This window comes from Peromyscus maniculatus, chromosome 14 (genome assembly GCF_049852395.1).
Source record: "Peromyscus maniculatus bairdii isolate BWxNUB_F1_BW_parent chromosome 14, HU_Pman_BW_mat_3.1, whole genome shotgun sequence".
In the NCBI taxonomy this organism is placed as follows: Eukaryota; Metazoa; Chordata; class Mammalia; order Rodentia; family Cricetidae; genus Peromyscus; species Peromyscus maniculatus.
In genome coordinates this window covers 48,166,799-48,184,067 of record NC_134865.1, presented here as the reverse complement: position 1 = coordinate 48,184,067, position 17,269 = coordinate 48,166,799, and the positions used below count along the sequence as shown (strand labels likewise).

The following is a 17,269-nucleotide window of genomic DNA, read 5'->3' as shown; positions in this document are numbered from 1 at the left end:
AGGAAGGAGGAGCTGGAAGCCGCTGGCCACACCCCTCCCACAATCAGGATAAATGCAAGCTAAGCACTCAGCTCACTTCCTTCACTTAATACAGTCTAGGCACCCCTGCCTAAAAAATAGCCCTATCATACATCAGCCAGTCCAGCTGACCCCTACGGGCATGCGCAGACACCCATCTCCCAGGTAACTCCGCTTTTGCCAAGCTGACAACACAAACAAACCCATCACAGAAGTCACCTCCACCAGTGACAGGAGATGACAGGGAGTAAATGCTCTAAGAGACAGGTCCCCTCAGCCTAAGAGAGAGACATCAAAGGGACATCCTGAGCCTTCTAAAGAGATTGGGGCTGTCCTTGGAGAGGGCAGAGAGCTACCTCTGGGACCCAGGAAAATGGAACCTGTGCTTTCAAAGGCTAGTTCTGGAGGCTGGGGGTATCGCTGCCTTGGTAGAGCGCCCGTCTTATGTGCATGATGCCTTGGATTTCAATCCCCAGCACTGTCCCTGACCCCCAAACAGCAAATTGTTGTGCTGAAAGACAATGAAGCCGTTTTCTTCCTAAGAGATTAAGGGAAGTGCGACAAGATGGATGGAAGAGAAGCAGCGGCTGGACTAACGGACGAAGCTGCTCAGTCACGGGGGCTCCAGTGGAGGGGGGAGAAGGGGAGGGGATGGAGACGGCTGAGACAGCAAAGCCCTCCATCACCAAGATGCCAGGAGAGGAGGAGGCAAAGCTTGAGAGGCGAGGTTACCGACTCCATTCTAGACGATCCTGAAGTCCCTGACGAACATTTGTGATACCCACCAGTCAGGGGTAGACTAAGGAGACCCGGGGAAAGACTTTGATGGGGAAACGTAGGCACAACCATAAACACGTGAATAAATAGTCTTAAAGGTATAAAACTGCGTGCTAAGGATGGATGAAAGTGGTGAAAATGTAGACTATCCCATCCAAAAACTAAAACATTTAGGAAAAGAGAGGAAGATGGGGAAATTTGTGAAGGATAGTAAACTATAGCTCCCTTTCAGTACACATATATGTGTGTATATATCTGTTTTATATATATCTGCTACATATATATATATATCATATATAGTTATCTGTATGTCTGTGCAAGGGAGAGTACCACTGTGAGAGCCACAGAAATTGACAGTCAAAAAGAAAAGAGGACTCAGAGCTATCCACTACACAAATCCAATCAAAGATGCTGCAGACCAAAAAGACATCATCAGCTTGGCCACCAAGATCCTGTATGTCTCAACTGCTCATTTTCACAAGGCTCTGCTTTTGAGGACGAGGTATCCTGACAAACACACATCTGTACTACAGCAATAGTTGAGACAGTTATGACCAGTCTCAGGAGCAGGGGATCCCCAGGTATCACAAGTGAAACACGAGACAAGAACTGTAGCTGAGATTCCTCACTTCAGATGGGCAAGAAGCACAGGGTCCAGTTAGAGCCCCGACCACAAGTGTCGAGTCCGTAGGTATGAGCAGACTAACATGATTTCCACGGCACAGCCAATCCCAGGCCGTGAACTGACACCGTGGTTACCCAGCAAACACAGAGGCAAACAGCAGTGGCCGTGGGGTGCCTTTACCTCATGTTCCTTGGCGAGGCCCCTGGTCTTCCCCCGGCGGATAAGTTTCTTCTCTTTGTTGATTTGCTTTTCAAGTTTTGCAATATTGTCTCGAAGCTTTCCTTCTTCCATGTCTATTTTTAGTTGTTGGATATACAAAGAGATTTCATGATGGAGAGGCTGCAAACAACAAAGGGGTGGATTAATCATGAGAAGAGCATAGACTGAGCTCTTTCTCAGGCCAACAAAACGGCCGTAGAAATAAGAGGAAGGAAGCAAAGCTGGCACCCTGAGCTCATTACTCACCCCCATTATCTTTGGGAGAATGTAACAACATTGCAGATCCATTAACCTATTTCTTTCTTTCTAACAACTAAAAACGTGATTTAAACTGTCCAAGATGCTGTTGAGAAAAGACAAGCTACAGATTGAGGGGAATACATTAAAAAGACACATCTGAGCCTAAGGAGACATAAGAAACACATGGACGGGTCCTGGACGGGGTCCTGGAGCAGGCAAAAAGCATTACGAGGGACGGCGTGAATCTGAGGCAGCTCAGGCTTTAGTTAATGACCACCTCCATCCTGGCTCACTCACGGGACAAATCCTGCACTGGAACTCTCTGAACTATCTCTGCCATGGTTCTTTAAAGTGAACACTGCTCTACACTAGAAGCCCATTTATAAAAGGCTTAAATGGTGTGTGTACACCTTGAATCCCAGCACTTGGGAGGCAGCGGCAGAAGGATCTCAGTGAGTCAGGCTTGCCTGGTTTACACAGTGAATTCTAGGCCAGCCAAGGCTGCAGATGAGACCCTGTCTCAAAAACAAACCAAAAATAAATTTTCAGGAAAACCATTAATAGATTTTAATTCAATTACATAGACATCCCTTGATCCAGAATCCCCTCCTCACTGGAGATACTAAAATCTGAGGACGCTCAGGTCCCTTATGGAAAGTGGTATGGCATTTGCATATTACCTCACACCCTCTAATACACTGCAAGTCCTCTCCAGATTATATATGAGGTTTAATATAAATAAATGCTATGCAAAAGCTGCTATTCTGTATTGTTTAGTGAATCCTGCACAGATGGGGGAAAGGCTGTACACCTTCAGAAGAGATACAAGACTTTTTTCAAATTTTTTTTCAAAAAAATATCTTTGACTCACCGTTGTTTGAACGCATGGACACAGAACCCAAAAATATGGAGAGCTGACTATACTGATTAGACGCATACATATATTCATAATAATCATTTACGGAATATATCCTCTGTGACTTATGTAAATCTTTGTAACAATCTTACCAGTCAAATTGTGTTATCCCCATTTAACCAGTGAGGTTCCTAAAAGTTTAGTAACCTGCCTGGGGTCACACCTTCATCTCCACCAAGCCTCTCCCTGTTTCTCTAGGGAAATCCGCCTGGACACATGCTTTACTATATTATCTCAGTCAGGATCCGGCCAGGAAATTAGAAACATGCTCAACTTTTCATTCTGGGGATATTAAATGGCTCCAGGCATGGAAGTTCAGACTAGTCAAACGAAGAAGAGAAAAGTGACCTAGAGAACAGGAAGGGGAGAAAGCTGCTCCACCCCAGGCTTGAGGCTTTGGTTGAGACCAGGGAAGAGGGAGCCATGGAGACCATGATGCTGGAGAATAATACATGCTGCTGCTGAGACATTGTGGCGAGACAGAGAAAGAACAGAGGCTCTCCTCTTCTTCCTCCAGTTGCATCAGATATAGGAAGTATTATCCCAGGCTGAGGCAGACCCCACTTAGGGCAGAGCCTGAGAAGCAGCCCCTCTAACTGTATCACAGAGTAGACAGAGGAAGCCTGGAATGACTCTGCTGATGAACAGGCCCTGCACCAGAGCCCTGAGCCCAAGGCCCACCATGCTGCTCTTACCTCCCACTTGGCACACACATCTCGACGCTGCTCTTCCAGGTGCTCCGCATCACCTGGGACATTACGCTGCAGTTCTTCCACAGCTTGCAGATACTTGGCCAGACTGTTGGTGTTAAAAATTCCCAACGCTTCCTGGAAAAAGAAAATCATGGAAATCTGATCATAGTGCCAGATTCTTTGAGTTCCTTTGGTATGTCTTTAGCGGGGAGAAGCAGAAGGGGAGTTGATGGTAATAATCTGAAATTTTACAGGAGGTATTTTTTTTTTTTTGGTAAGTTGAAGTTGGTGACCTATTTCTGTATCTTGAGTTCCTTCAAAAAGATAACAAAATATGTTTTATTGAAAGGTCTTTACCTACTCAATATTCAAAAATGATAAAAATTAGTATACAAGACGGTAAAAATTTACTGTAGGATTTATGTGGCAAATATTTAATACTGTGCATGAGCAATTTTATGTATCCAGGAGGCACCATTACCTCATCATCGACTCAAAGGCTTGCCCAAGGCCAGTCTACAGACAGACAGCCCCACCCCAGGGAAAGAGCTTGGGTGAACAGCCCGGTGCAGACTGGCTGGACCTGCAGATACTCCTCCCCTGGCAGGCTCTCTGAGAGCAGAAACCTGGCTTAGGTAATCAGTGAATGACAGAACAAAAAAAAAAATAGATTGGGAAGTTTGTGAGAAGGGCTGAAAACCCACAGGAAAAGGAAGGATTCTGGAGAAGGAAATTACACAGGGTAGAAGCTCATTCATTCACACAATACACATTTATTAAGCACCTACTGTAGACACAACACAATGCAGAACCCCAGGGCCCTTCTGTCCATGGCTTCTTTGGTAACAGCTATATTTGTGAGCTGACAAACACACTCATGTCAGTGTGGGCTTCCACTACCTTCCCATCAATGGAGGGTATCAGGGTAGGATCCAACTAGGCATGGTCTTACTTGTATGATGAAAATGTATCTTCACTAAATGGCCCAGTCCAAAACAGAGGATCTGTAGTCTCAAATTCCAGACTGTCAGGGAGAAGAAAACGGGACAAAAGCTGATGTCCTTCCCTCGCCTAGGAACCTCAGCTTTTTTTTTTTTCTTTTTTCATTAATTTTTTATTTATGCATAGGTGTGTTTGTATGTGACCATATGCATGCCTGTGAAGGGCAGAAGAGAGCATTAGATCCCCTGAAACTGGAATTGCAAGCAATTGTGAGCTGCCCAATGAGTGTCCTGGGGACCAATGCAGGGTCCTCTGCAAAAACAGATACACTTAACCAGGGAGCCATCTCTCCAGCCTATTTCTTCTTTATAAGCCCACATACGGGACTCTTCTGAAATCCTCTTCAACAATTGATTGATTGATTGATTTATTGATTGATTGACTTCTTGCTTTTCTGAAGTAGATTCTAATGTAGCTCAGGCTAGCCTCCAGAGGCTATGTAGTGAAAGACGACTGAGAACTCCTGATGCTTCTGCCTCAGCCTCCTGAGTTCTGAGCTTCTAGGAGTGCAGTATGGGCACTCTGTCCAGGCTCACCCACTCCCTCTCTCTCACACATACATACACGCACACATATAGAGGGGGCACTAGTGAAAAAGAAAGATCAATGGGAGGGAGAAGGGGTGGAGAAAAATATTTTCACGTATGAAAATGTCACAATGAAACTTACTATTGTGCATTATATAGATATGTATATATACATACACACACACACACACACACACACACACACCTAGTAACCAATTAAATAAAGTAAAAAACAAAAACAAAAACAAAAAACAACACCACAACCAAAATGCTGCAACCTCTCTCTACACAAAACAACACTATTGGGTCTTTATGTCACAGGTAAGTATATGTCTATGAAAAACTGTCCCAAAGGAACTTACGAATAGTATTGTTTTACAGTCACAGATTTTAAACTAACCAAGTGCCTGTATGCATCTTTTTTTTTTTTTTTTTTTTTTTTCATTTAAAGCCTCAGGAAATCTGATACCTGGGCTGTGCTGAATTAATTTGCTCATTTTCAAGTAAAAATGCCAGAGACACTAGATTCTCCACCTTGGAATCAGCTGTGTTGTTTGTACTGATCTTCGCTTGCTCGAATACTTACTGTTAACTCTATCAGTATCTGTTAGATACTATATCTAGTCCTGGGAAAACAAGTTAGAGCAACCCTGCATGTCATTCTACACAGGAAACATCCACACGTCAAGCAGCCTGGGTGGCCGATGACGACCGTTCCCCAGGGGAACAAACTTCCCACCTTGTACTTTGAAATGAGTCCACCAGGGCGCTCTCTCTCCCCAAGTAACTGCTGGGCTCTGGTGATGTAGGACTCCAGGTCCTTCCGAGCCTCTTCCACCTTTCGCCTCACGTCTACTTCCGGTGAGCCGTCCCTTAAGTTCTTGCACACCGCAGACAATTCCACCACGATGATCTGCAACGGCAAAAAAATAAAACAACTTCACAAGTGCACAGCTGGACCGACATCTTACTACATCCCTAGGTTTCCAATCTTTTCACTCTACTGGCAGTTTATATTTTACGATTAGCGTGGAAGTATATCATTGAAAACATTTCTATTTTCCAATATGTTCTAAATTATATAGAAATAAAATATAATGTAAAATTAATATTTTACGAACTCTTTCTAGGATTCGGGCCAGGCCTTCCTCCTGGACCACCCATCAACCACTTGGTTCTAAAACAATGAATTCAGTAAGTAAGGAACGTTAACTGGAGACCTGGGCTCCCTCCTTAGCTTCTTGGATCTTTGCCTGAAGCCCAGCTCGGAGGACATTTTGGAAGGACTCCAGGTTCGAAGCACTTTGAACATCCATCTGTAGGGTATCTTCGGTTCTGGCCAGAAGTTCCTCGTACATAGAGCCTTTAGCAATAAGATGCTACAACAAATCAGAGATCACAGTCAATATTCAGATTCTAAACCGTAAGCCAACCTTACATCAGGGAACTGGAAACTTGTATTCTAAAACAAACAAACAAACAAATGTTCTCTTTAGAAGCACATTTTGAGGGCTAGGGATGTGGCTCAGGTGGGAGAGCGCTTGCTTCCCATGCTCGGAGCCGAGTTCCATCAACAGCACCGCCTAACATCAGGGGTGGTGAAGCACAGCTGTAATCCCAGCACTAGGGCGCTAAAGACGGGAATCAGAAGTTCAAGGTCACCCTTGGCTCACAGCAAGTTCAAGGCCAACCCGGAATTCAAGCGATGTTGCCTCAAAATATAAATAAATAAGGGTTGGAGAACTGACTCAGAAGTAAACAGCATTTGCTGCTCCTTCAGAGAACCTGCATTTGGTTCCCAGCACCCACACCAGATGGTTAATAACTGCCTGTAACTCCAGCCTCAGAGGATGACACCCTCGTCTGTCATCACAGGCGTGTGCCCAAACTCACACAGACACATCCATGTGTACACACACGCGCACACATCTTGCCAGGTGTAGTGGTGCATGCCTTTAACCCCAGCATTCGAGAGACAGTGGCAGGCAGAGCTCTGTGAGTTTGAGGCCAGCCTGATTTATATAGTAAATTCTAAGATAGCCAGGGCTACACAGAGAAACCCTGTCTCAAAAATTAAAAAACAAACCTTTAAGAAAATATTCTCTAAAAATTTAAATAAGTAAAACATTTGAAATATATTAACATAATCAGATTCTGACAAGATCTTTTATAGAATATTCTTTATAAACACTTCAATAAAATAAAAACTAGAATACAATGCCAATAAAAAGAAAATAAATTGGAAGAATAACAACTTTTAAAAATAAAATTGTTCTTAGTCAAATTTGAGGGGAAGTCAATAAATTTATTAGAGAAAATGACTACTAAAAAAATAATCTTTTAAAAACTCTTTTTTATACAACATACAAAAGTAAATTCCAATGGATCTGAAGTGGTATGTAAAATATAAAGCCTCAATGAAGAATGAATTCTCTAAGAAAAATCAACCTGCTGCCAGGATGCAGTATTTTTTTTTTCTTTTAGGTGTATAAGTAGAGAAAGATATGACTACAGAAATGTACATACTTTCTCTGCAAAACAAGCTACCATCAGGTCAATGATTTACTGAAAATATTTGCCACAGGAATGAAAATGGATCAGAGTTCAAAGAGTTGATGTAATTCATTAAGAAAATCTTGAGATGCCCAGTCTGGGTGGCTGCCATCCCAGCCAATCAGAAAGCTGAGGCAGAAGGTCACCAAGTCAAGGCCTCCTGGGTTACAGGATGATGTCAAGGCCAGTCCGTGCCACTTAGTGAGACCCTTTCTTAATGTAAAAAATACAAAAAGGGCTGTGAATACAGTTCAATGTAGCTGCCCGACTAGCATGCATGTTCAATCCCCAGTAAAACACATGCATGCATACACACACACACTCTCTCTCTCTCTCTCTCTCTCTCTCTCTCTCTCTCTCTCTCTCTCTCTCTCTCTCTCCCCCAAAAAAAAGAAAAGTTAAATTCCGACGAAAACTCTGAAACAAAAGAATATCTATCCACAGAATTACATGTCTAATAAGTATATAAAATATAATTCAATCTTATACATAAATAATGACTTTCTAGCTTTCAAATTAGCATAAAAAAGTTAATTGCTCCCCAAGAACAGGATGGGTGTGGTAAGCAGATGTCAGTTTGGGGTCAGCAAGCATGCTCAGGCCACTTTTATCAGTTTTCATGTAGTAGTATGGTGGACATTTTATTTTTATGAAATTAGAATACTCCCCTTTAATTCTAACTTTTTTCTCTTTAATTTTATAAAATATAACAAAGGAGCCCATATACTAGAAAGGTACAGCGTGAAGAAGAGGTCTCTTTCTCCAGCCGACCGACTTGTTGGAGCCCACTAGGTTTCCTAATCGTTATACCCAGCAGGACTGCATGGGAGGTTGACCGGACCACGGGCCTGGGTAGAAGGTGTTTGTAAGGGTCTAACTAGCAAGGGGGAGGTCTTTTGCTCCACCCCTTGGCACTGTTTTAAATAGACCTTTGGAATAAAGTTCTGGGCACATTTGGATAAGGATCCAGGCTCACCCCAGTCTATCCTGAGTTTTCTCTCTCCCTTCTCTATTTCTAACTAAGTCTCTTATCCCTCATTCCTCAAGAGTTCCTGGGGTAAATAAATGTGGGGGCTGGTCCCCACACCTACTGGCTGTCAGCTAATCACCCATTGAACACTGACTTTTAAAAGAAGTTATGTGTCTGTGCCAGAAACTGAGTGCTGTTCAGGGCCAAGACACACAAGTAAGCTATTCTTCCCTTCTGACAGATATGGTTCTGTGGATGTAAAAGTATAAACTATGAAAGCACAACTGTTTTTAAACTGGAGACAGATCATCCACATTGTCTAGAGGCCTTCCTACTCTTTAAACACATCTACTGGCCGGGCATGGTGGGGTACACCTGTAACCCCAGCACCATGAGGTGTGGTCTGGAGGATCAGGAGTTCAGGCATTTGGGGGTTCCTGGGCTATATGAATTCCTGTATCCCCCAGCTCCCAAATATACATCTCTAAAGAAGTCAATAATAAATAGAAAACATATGATCTATTATTGTGATCCAATAGAGATTCTCTAATAATTGGCGTGATTACAACATGACTACGTTCTTACTGTGTATAGGAAAGATCACTGCTGGGTTGTTTTTTTTTTTTAATAGCTGTAAAATAACTTGAAATAAAAAAGAGAACAATCATACCCTAGGGCCAGCCAAGAAGGCTCGGCGGGTAAGCTTGCCACCACGCTTAATGATCTGCGTTTAGTCCCTGGGACCCACATGGTGTAAGAAGAGAATCAGCTCCTGCAGTTACCCTTTGACCTCTACATGTGCATGTGACATGGCCCCCACACAGGTAAGTAAATATAATTTAAAAAAAAAACTTAAAATTATGCTTTAAAAATCTGTTTAAGCCGGGGGGGGGGGGTGGTGGTGCATGCCTTCAATCCCAGCACTCAGGAGGCAGAGCCAGGCAGATCTCTGTGAGTTCGAGGCCAGCCTGGGCTACAGAGTGAGTTCAAGGACAGGCACCAAAATTACACAGAGAAATCCTGTCTCAAAAAAAAAAAAAATCTGTTTAATATTGGATACCTGTTTCATTTCTTTTACTAAAGCAAATTGCAGATGATCAAATTTTTAAAAATGAAAGCGCTCCTTTATTCCACAAGTTTCCCATCTGGACAGAGCTTACAACATGCTCCGCTGATGTTATGGATGTGCTGGAACTCAGTAGAAATCCTCAGTTATCCTAATACTGAAACACACTTGCACCTCATTGTTTCTCCTAAGTCGCTGCTTGAGGAAAAATGGAGAATGGAGTTCAAACCCAGTCACCACTCCATCAGTGAGGCCAGGACAGAGCTGGTTTGAAGGGACTCTCAAGGCACAGATGACCACATAATTCATAGGTTCCCATTATAGTGAGCCATTAAAGACTTGGTGCACTCATCCTCCTGCCTCTCACACACCAGCATATTCCAATCCCCATGTTATAGGCAGGAAAATGAGTTAAAACCTTACACTCCCAAGGCATTCCAAGCATGCTAACCGAAGAGGAAATCAGTGATTGGAGTCTATGCCGTTTTAAAACTTCACAATAAGGAAAATTAAACATGGGCTCATTATTGTCTGCTTTTTAACACTTTTTGTTTATATTAAAACACAAGCCCATGTAAGTTTCTAATCACGAATGCACCATCTTAAACACATTCACACTCATACCTGCAAGGTATCCTCTGAGGACCCATCCACATCTTGATGTCGAAGGAGATCCAAGATGGATTTGCTCTCTGACTCCCAGATTCTCACCTCCTTGATGAGTTTTTCAACCTCTTCATTCACTTGCGACTGTCCGGTCGACTCTTCATCTTCTACTTCCTGTTTGTCCACGGCCTACAACATTCAAAACCATCATTAAGAAGATACCGTTGCAATACGAAAATGTTTAAAATCATCTTGCCATCCTGAAGAATATAAATTCAATACCAAGTTGCATGGTGCTTGCTTAACAACAAGGGCAGAGAAACACATCATTAGGTATTCCGCCACTGTGTGAAATCACAAAGCAAACACCCTTACACAAACCCAGAGCCTACTAGACGTATAGTCTTTGTGTTAGAGCTCTGCAGTGTATTTGGTCTGCACACAACTGCGCGTTTGTGATGTAAGACCTGGTTTGACAGTGATAACATGAAGGCATGCACTACTTTACAAATGAAAAGATTGATCATGCATGTTATCTTAATTATATCATTTCTGTTGGCTAGATGGTATTATCTCATTTTATAAGTAAAACTGAAGCTTAGAAAATTAATCTGGATAAACTTGTTGAAAACTCATACACAATTAAATTTAGCTATTACTAACAATAATGATACAACATCATCAAAAAGAGATTCAGAGCCAGGCATGGGGCCACACATCTATAATCCTAACATTCGGGGTCTGAAGCAGGAGGATTGTAAATTCTGGGATAACCTGAGTTATATAGAAACACTATGTCTCAAAAAAAGTAAGAAAAGGATGAGCTGGGTATGATGGCATGTGTCTGTAATCCTGGAACTCAGGGGGCTAAGGCAAAAGGATTGCTATGAATTTGAGGCAAGCCTGGGCTATACAGCAAGACTTTGTCACATACATACATATATATATTAAAAAAAACAAAAGAGGCTTAGACAAAAATTTAAAAACAATTCTGTTCTCACTAACAGACTCAGTATTCTATAGGCTGGTATAGTAAAGTTTCGCACAACCAAAAGTTTCAAAGTTGGTCTTACTAGGCATGGCAGCGCCTGCCTTTAATCCCAGAACTCAGAATCTCTCCTGAGTTTAAGACCAGCCTGGTCTACAGAGTGTGTTTGAGAGAAGCCAGGGTTACACAGAGAGAAGCTGTCTCAACACACACACACACACACACACACACACACACACACACACACACACACACACACACCAATCATGCACCCATATGCAAGTGTGCTTATACATATATATCTGAACTTTTTTTTTTTTTTTTTGGTTTTTCGAGACAGGGTTTCTCCGTGTAGCTTTGCGCCTTTCCTGGAACTCACTTGGTAGCCCAGGCTGGCCTCGAACTCACAAAGATCCGCCTGCCTCTGCTTCCCGAGTGCTGGGATTAAAGGCGTGCGCCACCACCGCCCGGCATATCTGAACATTTTAAGAGGTCAGAGACTTATATTTTAAAGTACATCACATAAATTAAGATCCTTCGCCGGGTGGCGGTGGCACACACCTTTAATCCCAGCACTTGGGAGGCAGAGCCAGGTGGATCTGAGTTTGAGTCCAGCCTGGTTTACAGAGTGAGATCCAGGACAGGCTCCAAAAGCTACACAGAGAAACCCTGTCTCAAAAAATAAAAATAATTTAAAAAAAAAAAAAAAAAAAAAAGATCCTTCTAGATTGTTTTTGATTACACTTTTTTTTCATGCAGTGGTATAGATGAACCCCAAGCTTCCTGCATGCCAGACATGGGAGAGGTCTAACGCTGTGCTCCTTGCCCATTAGGCATTCTCATTAAAGAAAACATTAGCAGTCCTGCCAGCTGGCTGAAGGCAGTTGAGATCACTTATGTGAGGTGATATGGCTGGTTTTGGGGTGTGGCACATATCTGAAGCCATGGGTATTAATTACTGTTACACATGTGCGATTTTACTTTTTTTTTTTTTAAACTTAAGAATCTAACACCCTCCAAACTGTGCACCACAACAAGGAATATCAGTTATACTTTCAGCCATTCCACAGAGGTGAACAACACAGACAGGGGTTGGTGGCTAGCCAGCTTTGGAAGTTGCCAGGTGTGTCCGACCTGTGGCCGCACGTGACTGAGGAGAACCACGAGCGTGGCCCAGCACAAAATCCCAAGCTCGTTTCTGTCATGAGGCTGTCTCGCCTTTGGTTGTTTGCTTGTGTGACTCAATTGTGAGCTCTGGCCACACCTGACGGAGCAGGAGGACTTGTTGGAAGTCCTCCAAAGAAAATCCGAACTTGACTGGCACCACTCCGAAGTCCCGCCTGCTTTGATTGATGGAGAAGCCCAGAGGCGTGGTTACTTCCCAGAGAGGACCCACTAAAGCACTGCCTTAATCAATGACCGTGTTGTGATTGTTATTACCTACCAATGCAGACACTTCCCACTGTTCCAACCGTTCTTTTCCAGGGAAAAGTAGCAAAGCTAGATCATCCCTATGAGCATGTGCAAAGCGCACCAGCCTCACCTGTATGACCTCACCAGGACTTTCAGGAAGCTCTGCGGGCATCGTTGCTGACTCCTTAGACAGAATCGTTCCAGAACTGTCTCCAGGGGGCTGGTCCTGAATTTTTGTAACTGGCAGTTTCAGTTCCTATAAAAATTAATTTTGTAAATTTCATGCTCTCATTTTTAATTCTTTAATAATATATATTAAAAATACCTATTCAGAGGGCCTGATCCAGTTGGGGGCCCCTCAGTCTTTGGTTCATAGTTCATGTGTTTCCATTCGTTTGGCCATTTGTCCCTGTGCTTTATCCAACCTTGGTTTCATCAATTCTTGCTCATATAAACCCTCCTCTTTCTCACTAATTAGACTCCCAGAGCCCCACCCGGGGCCTAGCCGTGGATGTCAACATCTAGGCAGTGGTACTGGGTCCTGTGCTCATTGCATGAGTTGGCTGTTTGAAACCTGGGACTTATGCAGGGATGCTTGGCTCAATCTGGGAGGAGGGGACTGGACCTGCCTGGACTGAGTCTACCAGGTCGATCTCAGTCCTCGGGGGAGGCTTTGCCCTGGAGGAGGTGAGAATGGGGGGTAGGCTGGGGGGAAGGGGAAGGGGCGGAAGGGGGAGAACAAGGGAATCTGTGGCTGTTATGTAGAACTGAATGGTATTGTAAAATAAAATAAAAGGAAAAAAATAGTAAGTAGAAAAATATAGATAGCTGGGCGGTGGTGGCACACGCCTTTAATCCCAGCACTCGGGAGACTGAGCCAAGCGGATCTCTGTGAGTTCGAGGCCAGCCTGGTCTACAGAGCGAGTTCCAGGACAGGCTCCAACAAACTACATGGAGAAATCCTGTCTCAAAAACCAAAAATAAAAAATAAAAATAATAAAAATATAGATAAATATACTTTTAGGGTCTATCAGTCATCAACAGTGTTGGGAAACAGGTATATATGCCCAGGTGTAATGGTACACACCTGTAACACCAGCACTCAGGAGGTAGAGGCAGGAGGATCAAGTGTGCAAGCCCATTCTCAGCTAGGCAGAGTTTCTCACAAACACACACACACACACACACACACACACACACATACACACCCTTACATGTACGGACAGGTATGCATATATACCACATACTCCAAAAAAAGCCTGACTGCATTGACGGCTGCACAATCGTGAGTCTGCTAACGGCCACTGAGCTCTGCCTGTATAACCGAATTATAAAGTATGTGGATGATCTCTCCAGGAAGCCGTTACCAGAAACAACAACTTACAAGTGGAGTCTTTGTGATAAACTTTCTCCATCTTTTGTTCAGCCTTCTCAGTTCTTTAGAAATAGACGATCCAACTTCACCATTGCTGACTTCAGTTAGGAAACTTCCCACCTCGTTTAGAGAGGTATATTTTGCATTCCACTGGGAAAGGGTCTCAAAGGGAACCTACACATAAGAGAAAGAAATACTTAATGGTATATTGGTATTACTAATATCTATAATAAATCTCTCCGGGCAGTGGTGGCACATGCTTTTAATCCCAGGACAGGAGGCAGAGCCAGGCAGATCGCTGTGAGTTCAAGGCCAGTCTGGTCTACAGAGCGAGATCCCAGGACAGGCACCAAAGCTACACAGAGAAACCCTGTCTCAAAAAAACAACAAAACAAAACAACAACAACAAAAAAGTTCTCTACAAAGGCTGACTCTCAGCAAGACTGATGGGAAGGCCTTTGCAGAGACACTGACTCCCTTGTAGAGAACTCCCCAGCTTGTCTCAGATCGCTGTGTGGCAGGTGCCAGGCACTGTATTGATCCTAACCCCAGACTCTTCAGAAGTGCCTGTCGATCATTCTAAGTGCCTGGTGAACTAACAGCAGAGGTTTCCCTGACTCATTAGATCAAGAGGGCATACTGCCTTGGAACTGTTTCATTTAGTCTCAAGGCCAAGAATTATTTGTCACCTAGTCCAACAATCTAATAGTGGCACAGTATATGTGACCGATGCTACCAAGTCTCCTTCCCAGTTAAAAGTCTCTTGCAAGGCCTCTGGCAGCCCAGGGCATCTCAGCAGAGGGTTGGGATCACATTCAAGATGGCAGCTTGCCTCAGGTTTAGGTATATTTTAGTATCAGACCCTGAAAACAGAAGAACTTGTAGGACCAACCTAGGTGACAAGGAGACATGATGACTCACTAAGTTCAAGTCACTCTCTATACTCAGCTCTGTACACTCAGTTCAACTCTTTCATACCAAGAACCTACTGTCCATGAAGTAATTCCTCTCCATCTGGAAGACATTCAGTGTGAAAGGCTAGCTAGACCCACTTTCTTTCTTTTGTTTGTTTGTTTGTTTGTTTGTTTCTGAGACAGGTTTCTCTGTGTAGCTTTGGAGCCTGTCCTGGAACTCACTGGCTGGCCTCAAACTCACAGAGATCTGCCTGGCTCTGCCTCCCGAGTGCTGGGATTAAAGGCGTGTGCCACCACTGCCCGGCTGGATCCACTTTCAACAAAGAAAACCAATGACAGGAATAAATACTATCTCCTAGCCAGCGTATGAAAATAATAATGAATTACACTAACACTCCTCCCACACATCTGATATTAAAATATACATAACTCAGAAAAGTTGCCATCTTGAACATACAACCCTAAACCTCTGCCACGATGCCCCAGGCAGCCAGAGATCTTGTTAGAGTCTTTTAGCTCTGAAGTGGACTTGGAGGCATCTGTCTCCTAGGGGCAATGCTGCTATTAAGTTGTTGAACTAGATGAGTTAAATTGGGAAGTGTTAAGTAAGTATTGGCCTTGGTAAAACCATTACCAAGGTGGTGTGGCCTCTATTGGCCAACCAGTCTGGGACCCTCTGTGGGAAAAATTCAGGAAGGATTTAAGGGTAAAAGTTTTAAATTAATAGAAAATTATAGTTCTGAAAAAATAGTGATTTAGGTAGGCATGGTGGTACATGCCTATAATCCTATCACTAAGGCAGTTCCATGAAAACAGGAGAATCTTGCCTCCAAAGCCAGCCTGAATCACATAGCCAAGAACCTGTCTTAAAAAGAGAGTCGGGGTTAACAGATCCCAGAGCCTCCCATGTGTCAGACAAGTGCCGTACTACAACATCAACCCTTCCTTATTAATCCTTCTCAGTGTCTTTTCCGTACTCTCTAAAGAGAAGGGCAATAGGGGGATGAAGATGGAGTTCAGTTGGTAGAGTGTGTGCCAAGCATGCACAAAGCCTCAGGCTCCATCCACGCATTGCACAAACTGGGTATGTACTGCACACCTATAATCCTTGAACTCAGGAGGTGGAGGCAGGAGGTCAGAAGTTCGAAGTCACCGTCCACTATGGGGGTAAATGAGACCTTATCTCAAAAAAAACAAATATTTTTTTTCTAAAAGCTGTATTATTTATGTAAACTGGTGCGTGTGTGCATGTGTGCGTGTGTGCCACATGTGTGTGTGTGTGTGTATAAACATACAATGTGAAGAAAATACTCTCTGACAATTACCTTAAAAAAAAAAAAAAAAAAAGTTCTTCCAAAGATCTTGGAGAATTTTCTAGAAGGTATGTTTTTACTCTTTTGTAGACACTCACCTTAGGAGTGAAAATGGGCCTCCAAACAAAAAGAAATAAAAGAGTAAATCTAGCTGGGCATAGTAAAGCTTGCTTGAATCCAGAACTCAGGAAGTAGAGGCAGATGGATGCCAAGGCTAGCCTGGTCTACTCAGCTGTCTCCAAAAAGAAAAAGAAAAACTGGGGCAGTGCCCTGGACTTCAAATACCTCTTTGATTTGCTCCTTCTTTGTTGCCTCAAAAGAAGTCTTCAGTAGCTGGAGGTCTTCCTCATACGTTGCCCAACACTCCAGCACTCTCTGTAGCGTGGCCTTCGTGTTATGTATGCGCTGTCTGCACTCGTGAACATCCTTTTCCAATGTCACAAACTCCTCCTCAACACTCTCACATTCTCCAGCTACATCAGCAAAACAAAAAACTAGTCTTAGAAGATAGTTTTTGTTTGTAAACAGTATTAAGGAAACTATTTGCATTAACAGACAAATGAGCATGTTCCCTGGCAATATTAAAAGCAAAAAAAGCAAGAATTTTCCAAGGAAAATATACATGGAAAAAGTGAATTTCCAAACCACTAAAGGGGAACAAAGGCCAGCTTGAAATGATGGTCGTGCCATTAAAAGCATTAACTAGGATACTTTACCTAAATTCTTAAACATTTCTTCACATTTTTGAAAAGAAGTATCAAGCTGAGCCAGGAACTTTTTCTCTTCAATAAATTTCTGTGAAGGAAAGGAAAAAAAAATATTGACAGAGTTTACTTTTGAAAATGTGTGAAGAAATCTAGATATTGGTTTATGATGCCAGTAAAGGTCAGACTTGCCAAATTTTCTTGAGGACTTTAATATGCCAACACACTGCAGTAGCAAAAAAGGAGGGAACAGTTCATGCAGGGTGGCCAGGCCTTAGCAGATGTGAGGACACAATGACACAGGGTTATCTGTCACTCTCAGTTAGCTTAACATGGTCGTGGGACTTTACA

General features: G+C 43.1%; 1 protein-coding gene across 11 annotated transcripts in view; it reads right to left on the bottom strand.

Annotated features, from left to right (window-relative positions):
* Positions 1-17,269, bottom strand: part of Syne2 (spectrin repeat containing nuclear envelope protein 2) — a 320,688-nt gene that overhangs the window by 201,089 nt on the left and 102,330 nt on the right. For all 11 annotated transcript variants that reach the window (XM_076550884.1, XM_015992010.3, XM_076550887.1 and 8 more), the window contains exons 15-23: positions 16,931-17,009; positions 16,500-16,687; positions 13,997-14,161; positions 12,743-12,868; positions 10,230-10,400; positions 6,237-6,395; positions 5,756-5,929; positions 3,491-3,622; positions 1,601-1,759 (exon numbers count right to left, since the gene is read on the bottom strand). In XM_076550884.1, the coding sequence (XP_076406999.1) occupies positions 1,601-1,759; positions 3,491-3,622; positions 5,756-5,929; positions 6,237-6,395; positions 10,230-10,400; positions 12,743-12,868; positions 13,997-14,161; positions 16,500-16,687; positions 16,931-17,009 (1,353 nt within the window). The remainder of the gene's footprint in view (positions 1-1,600; positions 1,760-3,490; positions 3,623-5,755; positions 5,930-6,236; positions 6,396-10,229; positions 10,401-12,742; positions 12,869-13,996; positions 14,162-16,499; positions 16,688-16,930; positions 17,010-17,269) is intronic.